This window comes from Bufo gargarizans, chromosome 10 (genome assembly GCF_014858855.1).
Source record: "Bufo gargarizans isolate SCDJY-AF-19 chromosome 10, ASM1485885v1, whole genome shotgun sequence".
Taxonomy (NCBI): Eukaryota; Metazoa; Chordata; class Amphibia; order Anura; family Bufonidae; genus Bufo; species Bufo gargarizans.
The window spans coordinates 35,064,864-35,083,204 of NC_058089.1; the positions used below are offsets into that span (position 1 = coordinate 35,064,864).

General features: G+C 44.6%; 1 protein-coding gene across 1 annotated transcript; it reads left to right on the top strand.

Annotated features, from left to right (window-relative positions):
- The first annotated feature begins 3,000 nt into the window (after positions 1–3,000).
- LOC122920039 (4-galactosyl-N-acetylglucosaminide 3-alpha-L-fucosyltransferase FUT6-like) lies at positions 3,001–12,773 on the top strand. The gene is made up of 4 exons (XM_044269248.1): positions 3,001–3,023; positions 4,965–5,025; positions 5,151–5,319; positions 11,869–12,773. Exons 1-4 carry the CDS (start codon positions 3,001–3,003, stop codon positions 12,771–12,773), a joined length of 1,158 nt encoding a protein of 385 aa, XP_044125183.1.
- Positions 12,774–18,341: the final 5,568 nt, after the last annotated feature.

Here is an 18,341-nt window from a genome sequence, read left to right on the forward strand (position 1 = left end):
CTCAGAAGGACCAGAAGGTGAAATCTCGATTATATGCTAAACTCCGAATGGCACTGGCTACTGTAACACCCTTTAAAAGCCCAGGTAAATGGGAGCAAGAGTTAAATTGCCCTCCTTTACAGTGGCCTAATATCTATAGGAATGTGAGAAGGGCGACAGTATCCAGTGCTCACAGATTGATTCAATTTAAGATCCTTCATAGATTATATTATACGCCCAAAACTCAAGGAAAGTTCCCCCAAAATAGGGATCGGGACTGTTGTTGTCCTAAATGTGGAGAGGTGAATGCTGACTATGCCCATTTACTTTGGAGTTGCAGCAAAATAAGAAAATATTGGGAAGAGGTTTTCTCTGCCCTACAAAAGGAATCATCAATGAACTATAACCCGGGGATCTTGATAGTGATCTTTGGAGACTATAGTTCAGAAACGGAAGTCCCCCCTCAGGTTAGACGGGTCTGGATGAGAGGATTGATGGTAGCGAAAGCTATAGTGGTCAGGTACTAGGGCTCTGCCTCCCAGCCTTCGTCAAGGGAGTGGGATTCATACCTTCAACAAATTAAAATATTCGAGGATAGCGAAAGGAATCGGAGAGTTGCACGCAGAGCCACGTAGAAATAACTAATGTATTTGTTGTATGTTGCATTTGATTGAACTGAGGGGAACAGCAGCCAATGGGGGGGGATGTTTATGAATCTTATATTGTACACATAGATGCGATGGATATGATATATACTGTTATACTTTATACATTACTGTCAGTGAACTTAATTGTTGACTATTGGCGGTTATATTGTCGCCTGACATAAACCATCTGTTAGTTTGGTGGGTGAACGCAAAGAATGAGGAGAGCATGGTGCTGCTGGTGTTGGTGGAGCTCCTGTTGCAGGGAGAGGACGTGGTCGATACACGCACAAGTGAAACACCTTCATCAGGTGCGAGTAGGCGACAGAACCTTCCGTGCTATTTGGTAGGGCCGAATGCTGCTCTACGAATTGTGAGGCCAGAACAAGTACAGGCGATAGATTGGGTGGCTGACAGTGTCTCCAGTTCTTTCACATTGTCTCCCACCTAGTTACTTGCTGAAAGATCAGAGTTGGCACCTGCAGTCCATGGCCATCAGTCTTTCACCTCACCCCCTTGCAAATCAGCCAAGCAGTCTGACCCCCAAGTCATGCAGCAGTCTCTTATGCTTTTTGATGACTCTGCATGCAGGGTTCCCAGGGCCATCCACATAGCCCTGCCCCAGAAGTAAAAAAGATTGAGTGCACTGATGCCCAACCACCTATATTTCAGGATGAGTACATGGGTGGACCACCGCAGCACGTCTCAGATGATGACGAATCACAGGTGCCAACTGCTATGGCTTTCTGCAGTGTGCAAACCGACAATGAGGGCAGGGGTGAAGACTGGGTGGAAGATGATGTGGAGGACGTTGAAGGTACTCGACCCCACATTGAATCAAGGTCATGCAAGTGACCTGTCTAGTTCAGAGGCGGTGGTCGCACAGAGCCACCAGCACAGCAAAAGAGTGAGCAGGGTGCAAAGGCAGCACGGCTATACCCTAGACAGTATGCCTGCTACTGCCCACCGCACCAACGGTCCGAGCACACCAAAGCCCGTTCCAAGGAGTTCCCTGGCATGGCAGTTCTTCAGACAATGTGCTGACAACAAGACACGAGTGGTTTGCATGCTGTGCAATCAGAGCCTGAAGCGAGGCATAAACGTTCTAAACCTGAGAACAACCTGCATGACCAGGCATTTAAGTGCAAAGCACAAGCTGCAGTGGAGTAGACACCTAAAAAACAAAGGTATATGGGTCCTCTTGCTTCCTCTTCTGCTGCAGTCTCGACCTCTTCATCCCCCTCTGGAGTGACAGTGGCACCTGCCACTCCGCAAACAGAGGATGTGCCAGTAACGCCACCACCTGGGTCACCAAGCATCTCCACAATGTCCCACTGAAGCGTTCAGCTCTCCATCTTCCAAACACTGGAGCGAAAGAGGAAGTACCCCCCTACCCACCCACGATCCCTGGCCCTGAATGCCAGCATTTTAAAGTTCCTGGCCTTTGAAATTCTGTGATTCCGTCTGGTGGAGAAGGAGACTTTTAAAATCCTTATGGCGGTGGCTGTCACACAGGACGTCGTTCCCAGCAGCCACTACTTTTACAGGCGAGCCATCCCTTCCCTGCACAACCAAGTCGGGGACAAAATCAGGTGTGCACTGCACAACGCCATCTGTGACAATGTCCACCTAACTACGGATACGTGGACTAGTAAGCACGGTCAGGGACGTTATATCTCCCTAACAGCACACTGGGTAAATGCAGTGGCGGCTGGTCCTGAGGCGGATAGCAGTTTGGCACTGTAATATAAATATTTATAGTAGAAATCCGTTCGCATCAGACTTTGTGTAAGGAAAGGTAAATCTCTTCAACCGCAGTCAGAGTCAGACAAAGGTGTTTTCATGTTCAGTTCTGCTGAGAAACTGCCTGCTCCTGCCCAGTCTGTTCACTTTTATTTCTTACTCACAAAAGGTGTAACCATAGAAAATGGGCTGGCCCATCACCCGACCACTTACTTCATGTAACAAGGATGCAGGAAGTGATGACACAGGAAGTGATGACGCAGGAAGACAAGACACCATCATTTAGAATAACATAGCCAGCTAACACCCATTACCACTGGAGCGAACTTTATCCAGCCTTGCTCAGTGATCAATGCCAAATAAGTTTACTATGATCCTCATGCATGTTTATTTACAGGACAACATCATTATCTCCAGCGGCTGATCAGGCGCACTAGAGACAACAAACGCTTGTTCCTTTCATATATTGTTCTCTTAACAAATGTATCCACGCCAAACCAATAAATCTGCGTCTTGTCTGAAAACACTGCTTTGCTGAACACTTCAGCACAGCCAGGGGTAAACGACAGCAGGCAGTTTTAAAACGTATCTGTTTGGGGGACAAACCCCGCACTGCGCAGGAGCTGTGCACGGCATGGAACAAGAGACCGATGAGTGGTTGGTGCCAGTGAGCCTTAAGCCCGGCCTGGTGGTGTGCGATAATGGGCAAAATCTCATAGCAGCTCTGGGCCTAGCCGGTTTGACGCACATCCCTTGCCTGGCGCATGTGCTGAATTTGGTGGTGCAAAAATTCTTGAAAAATTACCCCAATATGTCAGAGCTGCTGCAGAAAGTGCGGGCCGTCTGTGTGTGCTTTCGACGTTCTCACCCTGCTGCTGCCCGCCTGTCAGCGCTGCAGCATAACTTCGGCTTTTCCACTCACCGCCTAATATGCAACGTGCCCACAAGGTGGAACTTCACCTTGCACATGCTGGCCAGACTGTGCGAGCAGCAGCAGGCCATAGTGGAGATTCAGCTGCAGCATGCACGGGTGAGTCGCTCTGCGGAACAGCACCACTTCACCACCAATGACTGGGCCTCCATGCGGGACCAGTGTTCCTTGTTGCGCTGTTTCGAGTACGCCACCAACATGACCAGTGCCGATGACGCCGTTCTCAGCGTTACTATCCCACTTCTATGCCTCCTTGAAAAAACGCTTCAGGCGATAAATGAAGAGGAAGTGGCACAGGAGTAGAAGGAAGAGGGATCATTTACAAGGGTTTCAGGCTAGTTATTCACAAGTGGCTCCGAGGGTAGGTTCCTTTACCAACATACGCCAGGTACACAATTGTCCAGCCAGGGCACAGTTCTGGAGGATGACGAGGTGGAGGATGATAAGGAGGAGATGGAGGAGGAGGAACCGTGTTCACAGCAGGGTGGCACCCAAACCAGCTCATGGCCATCACTGGTGCATGGCTGGGGGGATACAGAGGACACAGACGATACACCTCCCACAGAGGACAGCTTGTCGTTGCCTCTGGGCAGCCTGGCACACATGAGCAATTACATGCTGCAGTGTCTCCACAAAGACCGCCGAGTTGGCCACATTCTAACTTGTGCTGATTAATGGGTGGCCACGCTGCTGAATCCCCGTTACAAGGAAAATGTACCGTCCTTAATTCCGTCACTGGAGCGTGATCGTAAGATGCGTGAGTACAAATGCACGCTGGTAGATGCGCTGCTGATGGCATTCCCACCTGACAGCAGGGGCATAGTGGAAGCACAAGGCAAAGGGAGAGGAGGAGGAAGAGGTCGCCAACGCAGCTGGGGCACCACCAGTACCTCAGAAGGCAGGGTAAGCATGGCCGAAATGTGGAATAGCTTTGTCAGCATGCCACAACAACCAGCACCACCAGCTGATATGGAACGTCTTAGCAGGAGGCAGCATTTCAGCAACATGGTGGACCAGTATGTGTGCACACGCCTACACGTACTGAATGACGGGTCTGCACCTTCAACTTCTGGGTCTCCAAATTAGGCACATGGCCTGAGCTTGCCCTTTACGCCTTGGAGGTGCTGGCCTGCCCTGCAGCCAGTGTATTGTCTGAACGTTTGTTTAGCATGGCAGGGGGCGTCATCACAGACAAGTGCAGCCGCCTGTCCACAGCCAATGTGGACAAGCTCACGTTTATTAAAATGAACCAGGCATGGATCCCACAGGACTTGTCTGTAGCTTGTGCAGAATCGACATGTATAACGGCCTCACCCTGCCATTGTTGTTCTCCTGCGCATTTTCTCTTTTTTTTTTTTTTTTTTTTTTTTTTTTCCCCAATGTTTTGGGGTATACCCAAATTTGAAAAAAATAAATACAATTAAATTAAATAAAAACAAAACCAAAAACCAGTATTGTCTACCTCCTCCTCCTCCACCGCCGCTTCCACCTACACCCCCCATCCACCGCCTCCTCAACCTCCTACTCCATATGGACCTCCTCCTCCTAGATCAAAATTATTATTTTTTATCTTTATGTATTTTATGTTATTTTAAGTCATTTCCCTATCCACATTTGTTTGCAGAGCACTTGCCATGCTCTTAACCACATTTTGCTGCCTTTTGCAGCTCTCTAGCCCTTTCCATGACCTTTTTTGAGCCATTTGAGTGCTCCATTGACTTCAATGAGGTTCGGCTTTGGGGTCAAGTTCAGGTCCCGAACTCAAACTTTTTTGTGAAGTTCGGCCGAACCCGTCGAACTCGAAACACACAGGTGTCCGCTCAACTCTACTCATCTCTAAACATGGCATCCAGGCCTTCCGAGTGACAGTGTACAGTTCAGAGGAAGAGGTGGGGGTCACGCAGCGCCAGCCACACAGCAAAAGAGGGAGCAAGGTGCAAAACCACAGCGGCTGGCTCCCAGCCAATACGCCTGCTGCTGACCAACGTGCCGAGGGACAGAGAACACCAAAGCCAGCTCAAAGTAGTTCCCTACCGTGGCAGTTCTTCAGACAATTGCAGTATGCCAGACTGACAGGAGAATTATATGTGAGGTCACGGTGTGAGCATTAGATGGGCTGAGGTAAATACAGTTTTGGTTACTCACGGTTATGTCGTCCATGGGCAGGCCTGCACAAGTGAGAAGAAGAACGGCACATGAATTCTCTGGGGCACACTCTGGTGTAAGGGACACAGGCCAGGTGGTGGTTCGAGGTGCCCTTGATGATCTGTATTATTGTGCCTATGGCAAGGTCCCTTGTAGTCGTGACACCAGTACATTTTATGGTGGTACAACCATTTAATGTAGTGTTAATTGAGGAATTGGAGACTGAGACAAGGATAGTGCAATCCAGCTTATAACTTTTACTAAACGTTGCTCCTGGTAACGGTAACATCCAAGTATAAAACAGTCTCCAATACATCCAGACATGAAATACAGTCTCTTTAAGATGGACAGAGGTAAAGCTGCAAGAGGTCCACTGCTTACAGGTGTGATGTCTGTCCCTCAGGCTATTAATGATATCAGCTTTATGCTTACTGATAGAGGAGTTCTAAGCTGGTCCCTGTTATCCCAGTGCAGGTTAGTAAGGCCGCCGGAGGCTGGTAATACCTTCACTTTTGTCTCCAAAGGTCCTAAGGCGCGTATAGCAATGGCCATAACCCTTTGGGTGTCTGTTTCTTTAGTGCTTTCTGGATTAATATCCTTCTGGGTATGTGGACCACTTCAGCGCAGGGCTGAAGACTCCAGACTGAGAGCTAAGACTAAACTCACTCTGACTGAACTGAACTGGACTGAACTCCCTGGAGACTGACTAACTAGGCCGGAGCTGGGATACATATATGGGATGTGTTGTCTCCCCCTAGTGGTAGGCTCAGTGTAATGGAATCTAACACATCTGTAGACAGGGATTATGCATAAGGTTGCACTGCAGCATAAAACAGGTTATAGAAAGCATACAAAGCATAACACGACAACTTTGCAGTACCCATGAGGGTAGTGGGACACTACACAATGTGTGATGACAAGACAGCAGTGCTATGCACGCTGTGCAGTCAGAGTCTGAAGCTTAGCATAAATGTTCTAAACTCAAGCACCACCTGCATGACCAGGCATCTAACTGCAAAGCACGAGCTGCAGTGGAGTAGACATCTGAAAATCCACAAAAGATCTGAGGCTCCTCCTGATCCTTTTCTGCTGAGGTCTGGGCCTCTTCCTCCCCCTTGGAGCAACAGGGCCACCTGGCACCCCTAAAAGAGAGGATGTGACAGCAACACCACCACCATCATCTGTGTCACCGAGCATCTCCACACTGTCCCATGGAAGAGTTCAGCTGTCCATCCTCTGCGGAACAGCACCACTTCACCACCAACGAGTTGGCCTCCATGTGGGAAATGTGTGTCATGTTGGGCTGTTTCAAGCACTCCACCAACATGGCCAGCACTGATGATGCAGTCCTTACCGTTACTATACCATTTCTATGTCTCCTTAAAAAAACGCTTCAGATGATGATGGATGAGGATATGGCACAGGAGGCTTGGGAGTAGGAACAGGGAGCATTCCTACAGTTATCAGGCCAGTTGTGCACAGGTGCCTCGGTGGGTGGGTGCCTGCACCAACAGCAGCCAAGTACACAACTGCCCAGCCAGGGCACAGTTTTGGAGGATAAGGAGGATGATGATGATGATGATGAGGAGGATCCGCATTCACAGCTGGGTGGCACCCAAATCAGCTCACGGGCATCAATAAAGAGCAGTGCTGATTACTGGTTGGCCCCCCCTGCTGGATTCCTGCTACAAGGACAACGTGCTGTCCTTATCCTTACTTCCGTCACTGGCACGTGATCGCAAGCTGTGCGAGTACAAGCGCACACTGATAGACGCGCTAATGATAATAGTGTTGGCTACCTCCTTCTCTTTCACCTACAGTACCACATCCACCCCCGTCTCAACCTCCTACTCTACTTGGATCTCCGTCTCCTGGTTGAAGATTATAATTTTTTTATTTTTCTCTATTCTATTTTATTTTAAGTCATTTCCCTACCCACATTTGATTGCAGGGCAATTGTCCTGCACTTACCCCTATTTTGGTTCCATTTACAGCCCTCTCGCCCAGGCATCCTCAAACTGCGGCCCTCCAGCTGTTGTAGAACTACAACTCCCACAATGCCCTGCTGTAGGATGATACCTGTAGGCTGTTCGGACATGCTGGGAGTTGTAGGTTTGCAACAGCTGGAGGGCCGCAGTTTGAGGATGCATGCTCTAGTCCTTACTACGACTATTTTACAGCCATTTTACAGCACCAAAGTTCGGGTCTCCATTGACTTCTATGGGGCTCGGAAGCAAGTTCGGGTCCCCGAACTGAAGTTTGAACCAAAGTTCGGCCGAACCCGAACATCCACGGATTCTCTCATCTCTAATTGTTATTATGTGCTACCAGAGGGCATTACTGGGAGGAGGAATAAAAGGAGAGAAATACAACTCCCAGCATTTCCCTGGCTCTCACACTAAATCCATTGTTTCTTCACTTTCTTCTCTTCCACACAAAGCTTGGCCCCCTGATGTCACATGACATCATGACAGGTCCTTCACCAACACTGATCCTCTCCACTGCTGAGCTCTGCCCACTCCTGCACTGATCCTCATTCATCACAGAGACATCATCATTTATTCTTCAGGTCTTGCTAATGGTTGTTATTAGCCGTTATCAGAGCACTCTATATAGAGGAAATATATGTATACAGCCTGGCAGGCGAGGCCTGGGCCCCATAGCAGCCTGCGGTAGTTCTGCCCCTGCATCTGATGTGGTAACGTTTTATTCCTGACAATCATCTGCTCAGTTGAAAAAGTGTAAAAGGGCCATTCAATTTCCTAGATGTCTGTCTTTATTAATTTCTGTCCTAAAAAACAGCAGACACTGTCACTAATCTTGAGGCCTCACTCTTCCTGATATCATCTAGCATAGCAAAGGCATGCAAGAGGGTGAAAAAGTTTCTTTATCTTATTAGGCTACTTTCACACTCGCGTTTTGGCTTTCCGTTTGTGAGATCCATCGTGGGCTCTCACAAACGGTCCAAAATGTTTCCGTTTTGCCCTAATGCATTCTGAATGGAAAAGGATCCGTTCAGAATGCATCAGTTTTTCTCCGTTCAGTCACCATTCCGCTCTGGAGGCTGCCTGCAGCGTTTTGCTGTCTGCTTGACGAAACTGAGCCAAACAGACCCGTCCTGGCACACAATGTAAGTCAATGGGGACGGATCCGTTTTCTTTGACACAATCTGGCATAATAGAAAACAGATCCGTCTCCCATTGACTTTCAGTGGAGTTCATGACGGATCCGTTTTGGCTATGTTACAGATAATACAAACGGATCCATTCATGAGAGATGCATGCGGTAACGGATTATTGTAACGGATCCGTTTTTGCAGATCAATGACGGATCTGTCCAAAATGCGAGTGTGAAAGTAGCCTTAATTAAAAGCAATTGTAATAGCTGAGCATACTGTACATCACGTTGTTGAATGATGACTGAAACTATATCAGTGTTGTTTAAAGATTTTTTAACTATTAGATTTGTGACATTTAAGTTGGGACTACAATACGATCTTTGCAGTGCAGCCAATGAACCCCAGAATCTCCGAAGCAGGAACTTTTAGTGTCCCAGTTGCAGCAACTTGACACTTACGCTATGACCACCATTTAGTACGTGGCTACACTGCTACGCAGCAATCTTTGGTCATGCGACGGGTGTTGCTGCCATGATCACCATTAAACCACAGTCTTAAAGGGGTTGGTCCATCTCAGATGTTGATGGCATATTGCTAGTATATGCCATCAGTGTCAGATAAGTGTAGGTCACATCTCTGGGATTCCCTATTTCCACAACAGAGTCCCCTAGTGGTCAGTGGCACTTGCAGCAGTAGGACCCCCAACCAATCTGTTATCCCCAATCCTGTCAACAGAGGATAGAACTTAACAACCGGAATACCCATTTAAGTCAGGGCCATAGGTGAATGTGTTACATGGCCCATTCCACCTCTGCTAAATAGCTGAGAAGCAAAGAATGAAAATTAAAATCTATTTTACAGCCCCAAGTTGTAAAACTGTGAAGCAATTGAATGTGCCCTTATTTAACCCCCTTATGCACTGCTGAGATCAGTGATCCAGTCTCAGGCCTGGACACAACAGGCAGCCAATGGATTTAGCAATCAGGCGACAGTCATCAGGTGTCCCTAAGCATGACAGAACTGCTGGGTGTTAGCAGACCACGGGTGAATTTTATTACCTCAAGGGAACATACAGCATATTGTTAGAAAAATAAACATAAGTTACAACAATTACAAAATAAGATACAAATACTCACACAAAAACAGACTGCCATCCTCTGCATCTGATTCATCAGAGACTGCATTTCATCAGAAAAACTGCTACAAAATAGAGAACCACTTCTAATACTTCATTTTAATGTAAAATTGTTGAAAATGTTAATTTATTTAAAGAATACCCTCAATAAAAAAAAATCAATATAAAGGTACTGAAACAGTGATCTTATATATTAGTAAGTGCCTTGCATTAGATTTATCTATATGATAAATGCCATTTACTGAAGTGACACAAACCCTTTAAGACTTCATCCGGTCAACTATCAGTGACTGAGAGCTATGTACATATTTATACACACTTAGGCCTCAAGCACACAAACGTATTTTCGGTTTCCTTTTTTTCTGGACCTGCATCCATTTATCATGTATAGAATGTTAATACAAGGTACTTAGTAATGTATTGTTATTATCAATATTGCCTCCTTTGCTGGCTTGGTTCATTTTTCCATCACATTATAGACTGCTTGTATCCAGGTGTTACCACCACCCCGCAATCCAGCAGTGGTGGCCGTGCTTGCACAATGTTAGAAAAAATGCCAGCCTTTCTGGTGGCTAGGACCGTGGGAGCTCACGTAAGCTGGTACTTTTTTTTCTATAGTGTACAGTTGTGGCCAAAAGTTTGGAGAATTACATAAATATTGGAAATTGGAAAAGTTGCTGCTTAAGTTTTTATAATAGTAATTTGCATATACTCCAGAATGTTATGAAGACTGATCAGATGAATTGCATACTCCTTCTTTGCCATGAAAATGAACTCAATCCCAAAAAAACTTTCCACTGCATTTCATTGCTGTCATTAAAGGACCTGCTGAGATCATTTCAGTAATCATCTTGTTAACTCAGGTGAGAATGTTGACGAGCACAAGGCTGGAGATCATTATGTCAGGCTGATTGGGTTAAAATGGCAGACTTGACCTGTTAAAAGGAGGGTGATGCTTGAAATCATTGTTCTTCCATTGTTAACCATGGTGACCTGCAAAGAAACGCGTGCAGCCATCATTGCGTTGCATAAAAATGGCTTCACAGGCAAGGATATTGTGGCTACTAAGATTGCACCTCAATCAACAAGTACGCAAAGTGAGGCAAAGACTTTTGGAAGATGGCCTGGTGTCAAGAAGGGCAGCAAAGAAGCCACTTCTCTCCCAAAAAAACTCCTCAGATCCTAATCCCATTGAGAACTTGTGGTCAATCCTCAAGAGGCGGGTGGACAAACAAAAACCAACTAATTATGACAAACTCCAAGAAGTGATTATGAAAGAATGGGTTGCTATCAGTCAGGAATTGGCTCAGAAGTTGATTGAGAGCATGCCCAGTCGAATTGCAGAGGTCCTGAAAAAGAAGGGCCAACACTGCAAATACTGACTCTTTGCATAAATGTCATGTAATTGTCGCTAAAAGCCTTTGAAACGTATGAAGTGCGTGTAATTACATTTCATTACATCACAGAAACAACTGAAACAAAGATCTAAAAGCAGTTTAGCAGCAAACTTTGTGAAAACCAATATTTGTGTCATTCTCAAAACTTTTGGCCACGACTGTACAAGCACAGCCATGCTGCTGGACTGCAGGGTGGTCGTAACCATGGAAAATTTCTCTGCATAATAAATGCTATTTGCTGAAGTGGCAAAACCCCTTTAAGGAATAAAAGTATTAAGGCCGTTAAACCAACAAAACCACCAAAAAATGTTAGGTCATTTTGGACTAATGCACTCTAATTATTAAAGGGGCTATGCAAGAATTAGGGGGGTGCACCCCCTCACCACCACCACCACCACCTCCAAACCAATTGGCCAGACCTGTAAACAGAAGGGGGGGGGGGGGGTTTGCCAAAACAACATCATTCTTGCACAACCCCTTTAATGGGGGTTAAATGAAAGAAAAAATTTAATATTTATATGACATAAATATATTCTGCTTCTTTCTCCAATAGGTATGATACTTGTCAAAGTGGTTTCATCTGCAGTTACAACCCGTTCCATTATTTCTGCTTACATAAATGGAGCATCGAGGCAAGACCAAGACACTGAAGACTTATTTTATGCTTTTGATTGTACAGTTGTGCCTTAGCATTATTTTATTTTTATTATATAACTATGCAAATCCCTCAGTGTCTAGCGATGAATTTTCCTATACAAGTATACATCAAGAACTAGAACTGGCTAATGACACGAAGATCATCCTTGTTTGGACCTGGCCATTTGGTGACACATTTCCACTTAATGAATGTCCACCATACACTAATATTTCTGGATGCTTTTACACAGCTAACAGAACCTTGTATTCTTCTGCAGATGCAATTGTTATGCATCACAGAGATGTATGTTATTCCAGGAAACAGTTACCTCAGATACCAAGACCACCAAATCAGTATTGGGTATGGTTTAACTTGGAGTCTCCATTACACAGCCCAAACTTGCATTTTATGGATAATCTCATCAATCTCACAATGTCTTTTAGAGCTGATTCAGATATTTTCACACCTTATGGCTGGCTAGAGCCGAATCAACGAGATGAGAACTTCACAATTCCTCCAAAGACTAAGTTGGTGGCCTGGGTAATCAGTAACTGGAATCCAAAATCTAATAGAGTACGGTATTACAAAGAGCTCCAAAAATTTCTTCCTGTAGACATATATGGAAGACAGCATTTAGCTCTCCCAACAAATGAACATGAAAAAACATTGTCCAAGTATAAGTTTTATCTCGCCTTTGAAAACACAATTCATGAAGATTATATTACAGAGAAACTCTGGAAGAATGCGTTGAAATCTGGTTGTGTGCCAGTTGTATTGGGCCCTTCTCGAAAAAACTATGAGCGTTTTATTCCAAAAGACTCTTTTCTACATGTTGATGACTTCTCCACGCCTGAAGAGCTTGCTAAATATATCTTAAAATTGGACAGTGATGACAAAGCTTACCAGCAGTATTTTACATGGAGGTCCAGACTTCATCCCTTTGCAGATCCTAGCTGGCAGACTCATTACTGCAGAGTATGTAAAGCAATAAAAGAAGCTCCTGCACACAAAACTATTTCAAAACTTGGAGCATGGTACAAATAATTATAGGGTCTTCTCACAATGTTTTTTAAGAAAAATGCTAAATTTTCTCAGGTGTTTTCCATATTAGCTGAAATTCAGTAGGGGAATATTAATTTTTGGGGAATTCTTCCCCACTTTGTGCATTTTTGCAGTTCAATGCATTTTTTTCAAAATGTAGAGAGCTGTAGATGTGCCTATTTCCATTTGTTTCCATAGGCTTCTACATATAAAATAAAGTCTGAAAAAAACACATCAACGATGTATGTAAAAGAAAAAACATCAAAAATGCTTGTACAAAATGCATTAAATTTAGGGCATTTTACAAGCCACGAAAACTGAACCACTGCAGTTTTGTCAGAATTGTAAATAAAATGTTATGATATCCACACAAAAAAATCTGTAGCATGAATTGACCAGCAGTGGTGATTTTAAAGAGGTCCTTTCATCAGAATTAAACTTCTAAAGTAACTATACAGGCATGTAGAGCGGCGCCCAGGGACCCCCCTGCACTTACTGTTATACCTGGGCGCCGCTCCGTTCTCCGGTAATTGCCTCCGGTATCTTTACAGTCCTCTTTAAAGGTCCTCTTTAAATCAGTAGCATTTCAATTTATGCTATGGAGTTTACTTTTTGCTAAGTCTGGTATGAAATTCAAAGTAAATCTGCAGTAAAAACCTCAACAAATCAGCAGGCGATGTTCTACTGCAAATGGCAGCAAACTATTCCCAGTGTGGCCATAACAATGAAATTGCAATTTGACGTGTTACATAAAAAAAAAAAAAAAATCATGCCATTTATCACCAGCCCACAAAAACTCAGCAAAAAGACTGCTTGAAGGAAAATTTGTTACTGATTATGTTTAGAGATGAGCAAAGTTTTAAAAAATTTGATCCGGACACTTCGACGAATTTTCTCAAAAAAATTGATTGGATCCGAATTTATTTGTGATGAATTGCATTAAAAATCAGCCTGGCTGCTGAGAGCCTGTATATCTGTGTACAACACTGTGCATCGCAGAAACATGCATAGGTAGTCTGCTGTGGTAGTGAAACAGTACTGTGAGTAGGGCTGCAGCTATCAATTATTTTAGTAATCAAATATTCTATCGATTAATCCAATGATTAATCAAGTACTCTAAAAGTACTCTAATAAAAAAAACGAATTAAAAGAACATTTTCCTTTATAAAAAACTCATCAGCCCCTTGTGCCATCATCACCCTCCATGCCATCATCTCCCCCAGTGCCATCAGTCCTCTGTGTCATCAGCTCCCCCAATGCCATCAGTCCTCTGTGCCATCAGCTCCCCCCAGTGCCATCAGTCCTCTGTGCCATCAGCCCCTCTGTGTCTTCAGTCCTCTGTGCCATCGGCCCCTCCAAGATATCATGTCCCCCACTTCAGCAGTGTCATCAGCCCCTCCATGCCATGTCCCCCAGTTCAATCGGCCCCTCCATGCCATGTCCCCCAGTTCAATCGGCCCCTCCATGCCATGTCCCCCAGTTCAATCGGCCCCTCCATGCCATGGCCCCCAGTGCCATCAGCCTCTCCATGCCATCATGTCACCCACTCCTCCAGTACCATCATCCCCTCCATTCCATGTCCCCCAGTTTCATCAGCCCCTCCAGGACATCATGTCCCCCACTCCCCCAGTGCCCTCAGCCTCTCCATATCATGTCCCCAATGCCATCAGCCCCCCCATGCCATGTCCCCCAGTGCCATCAGCCACTCCAGGACATCATGTCCCTCACTCCCCCAGTGCCATCAGCCTCTCCATGTCATGTCCCCAGTGCCATCAGCCCCCCATGCCATGTCTCCCACTGGCATCAGCCACTTCATGCCATCATGTCCCTCACTCCCCCACTGCCATCAGCCCCTCCATGTTATGTCCTCCAGTGCCATCAGCCCCTCCATGCCATGTCCGCTAGTGCCATCGGCCCCTCCATGCCATGTCCCCCAGTGCATTCAGCCCCTCCATGTTTCCTCTCCCCCTGTAATACTTACCTTTCCTGGCAGGGTGCGTGACAGGAGAAGGACCGCAGCATCTTCTTCTCCCCAACATGCACTCGGACCTGACGTCACACAGCGTCAGTCAGCGCACACTGACAATGTGTGCACGCCAGGACAGTGCAGTGCTAGGGCGTGTCAAATTTTTTTACTTTGTTTTTCAAAAAATGAGGGTGGTCAAAAAGTTGTGTTTTGGTTAGTAATTCACAATAATTTTTGCAAGAAATGGCAATTACATTGTTTTGCTTGGTAAATAGCTACTTCAATTTTGTGATATTTTGACGTTTTATGTAAAATTCGCAGCAAACTGTCTTCTTTTAGGAAGTGCCTTATCATTATTTCTTTGTACTTCTGCTCTAAGGTTAAGAATATATTTCTCATGCTATTATTAGAAAATCAATAAAAATTAATGTTTCACAAAATAAAAGAATATACTTATACAATAAAATATGTAAAAAAAATGTTATGCCATTCGTAAAAGTTTTTAAACTAACAATACTCATTTGCAGCAGAGTGTCTTTTTAATGATTTTTACTAATGTCATACTTTATCAATTTTTATCATAGTATCATGCAAATAGTAACATTTTCTTGTCTTTCTTTTTCCAGGCACGAATAGTTTCTTCCACTGGCACAATCTGAAAATTCGGAACCATGGCTAGTAAAAGGAAGACAAGACTGGCAACTTCCACTCACATGAGTAACTTCATTGGAACTGGTCGAGAAATGCTGCCTTCTGATCTCCCAACTCTGCGTGATTTTCTAAGATATGGCCTCCTGCTAAGAGAGCAGAGCGGATGTCAGAAATTACCCAGCAAAGGATATTTATCCAAAAGTGCTTGAAAAGTGGGAGCTAGCAAACAGTTGTTTTGTGGTGACAATTTTAAATTCGAGAGTCACAGTCGTGAAGAAGATAACAGAAAACTGGGAAAAGGCCAAAAACATATCACTTGGCAGAGGCAAACTGGAAGTGAAAGAGGCTTTCATAGCAACGTTAGACAAGTTCTTTGACATCCTCAATTGCAAGTGTGAGATTAAGCTATATTCAGAATTTGATGGTCCATGTCCAGGTGGTGCTGACTGTAAACATGAAGTGCACATCTCCTGCTCTTGTTCTAAGGACATGATAATCCCTGTCAAAGAACTAGTGTTTATTAATGGTCAAAGAGAGAAGGTTGGATCTGATGTTGGACAGCATCAAATTGGATTACCAGATCTACCTGAGCACAGAAGACAAACTAAAAAGCAGAAGAGACAAAAAGATGAAGTAAGAAGAATTTCTGAATATAAGCAGAAAAGGAAGGAAGAGTTAACATTACAGTCATTACAACCAAATGAAGTTCTTTTCTCCGAAGAAGATGAAGAGTAGGGATGAGCGAACCCGAACCCGAACATTTTCGTAAAAGTCTGGGTTCGGGTTCAGTGTTCAGCACTTTCTTGGTGCTTTTTGAAAGGCTGCAAAGCAGCCAATCAACAAGCATCATACTACTTGCCCCAAGAGGCCATCACAGCCATGCCTAGTATTGGCATGGCTGTGATTGGCCAGTGCAGCATGTGACCCAGCCTCTATTTAAGATGGAGTCACGTAGCGCCGCACGTCACTCTGCTCTGATCAGTGTAGGGAGAGGATGCAGCTGCTGCTGTTAGGGCGAGATTAGGCACTAGACAGGGATTTACTCAGCAAAAACACTTAATGAAGTGATAGATCCACAGCTGTGAATCATTCAACTTCTGCTATTTAATTGCTCATTGTTTTTAGGCTGCCCAGAGCGTTTTTCTGTCACTTTTTTTCTGGGGTGATCGGCGGCCATTTTGTGTCTTGTGGTGCGTCAGCACAAGCTGCCACCAAATACATTTAACCATCGATAGGGTTTTTTTTTTTTTTTTCTATATCAGGTGCTTGGCTGTGCTTGCTATTTTATTGAGGAGTGAAATACAATTGCCAAAATAGTGGTACCCTAAATGTGGTGTTTCAGCTGTGGCTAGCCAATTGTAATACTGTCTGCTGTCTGGCAAAGGATATATTTTTGTTCTGTGTTGAAATACAATTCCCAACTTAGCGATTCCCTAAATCAGTGGTTTCTGCTGTATCAGGCCAAGTTTAAATCTATCCATAAAAGGGTATATTAGATTGAAGGTGCGGATAGGGTCATCCCCAATAACTTAACACGCAACCGTGCATCTCCAAGTCTAATTCTGTCCGTAAACGTATACCTGTCATCCAGGGCCTAAATACTAGGCCTACAATTTATATTCAGCTAAATCTGTCGTTACTGCTGTGCCTGTATTAGTGTAATACGGTACCTAAATAGATAGCCAGATAGTGTTAGGTGCCTGTAAAAAAAGGCCTGAATTTGAATTCAATACATTGGGCCAAATACATTTTTTCTTATTGTGGTGAACGGTAACAATGAGGAAAACATCTAGTAAGGGACGTGGACATGGTCGTGGTGGTATTAGTGGACCCTCTGGTGCTGGGAGAGGACGTGGCCATTCTGCCACAGCCACACGTCCTAGTGAACCAACTACCTCAGGTCCCAGTAGCCGCCAGAATTTACAGCGATATTTGGTGGGGCCCAATACCGTTCTAAGGATGGTAAGGCCTGAGCAGGTACAGGCATTAGTCAATTGGGTGGCCGACAGTGGATCAAGCACGTTCACATTATCTCCCACCCAGTCTTCTGCAGAAAGCGCACAGGTGGCGCCTGAAAACCAAGCCCATCAGTCTGTCACATCACCCCCATGCATATCAGGGAAACTGTTGAAAGAATATGGATGGGCACTCATATATGAAGATATAGGACACAATTTATTCAAACGTATAATTTATAATAAAATACACTATATTAAAAACATGTGAAATAAAGTTTTTTTTATGTATTTTGGCTAGAGATAAAATAGCACAAAAAATCTTCAATCCTCACTGAGCTGTCCCCATATAGGTTTATAGTTGGTAAGGGGGGGGAGGAGGAGGACGGTTGTGCAATTAATCTCAATCCAAACAGATAATATTCATCCAAAATAAATCAATCAAATCTATAAAATGGCATAGATATCCAATTCATAAGAACGCATTCAATTTTACATATCTGTCCTATATTCAAGTATAGAAAGATCCATATAAGTGCTGTATTGCCACTGACTTATCCTGGTTGTTAAAAGGTGTATCAGAAATACATGAACACGTTCCACATATGTTGCTTTTCCTTTGTGCTTGATATTCTTTTGCAAAATGTATCTAATCTCCGTTGTATCAACACAGTAATGATGCAGTCCGACCTACTACAGGTTGTTTAACACAGAAAGGTCCTTGGCATATTATTAAATGCAATGTGCTATCTCTCCTTACGGTAGCTTTGCCTCATAGATTTTTTACCCAGTGTCTGGGCTTACCTTCGCCTGGGTCTTTAATTGCGGGGGCTTGCGAATGGATTTCTACTTCGTTTCTAGGAGCCGGCGTCCCGGCTATGGAGTTTGTCGCGTCCCACGTGTGCTTCCCGGCTGGTTTCAAGGGCTAGCTCAATACAAGAGTTACGCACTTCCAGCTTTCGGCGCAGGTCAATGACGTAGTAAGGTCTTTATGTCAGA

Bases quoted from the DNA above. Each gene is read 5' to 3' on its own strand.
- LOC122920039 (XM_044269248.1), top strand. From the start codon at position 3,001: ATGGAACAAGAGACCGATGAGTG. The intron at 5,026-5,150 runs GTTCGGCTTTGG...CATGGCATCCAG, and splicing joins GCTCCATTGACTTCAATGAG to GCCTTCCGAGTGACAGTGTA. The intron at 5,320-11,868 runs GTAGTTCCCTAC...ATCAAGAACTAG, and splicing joins AACACCAAAGCCAGCTCAAA to AACTGGCTAATGACACGAAG.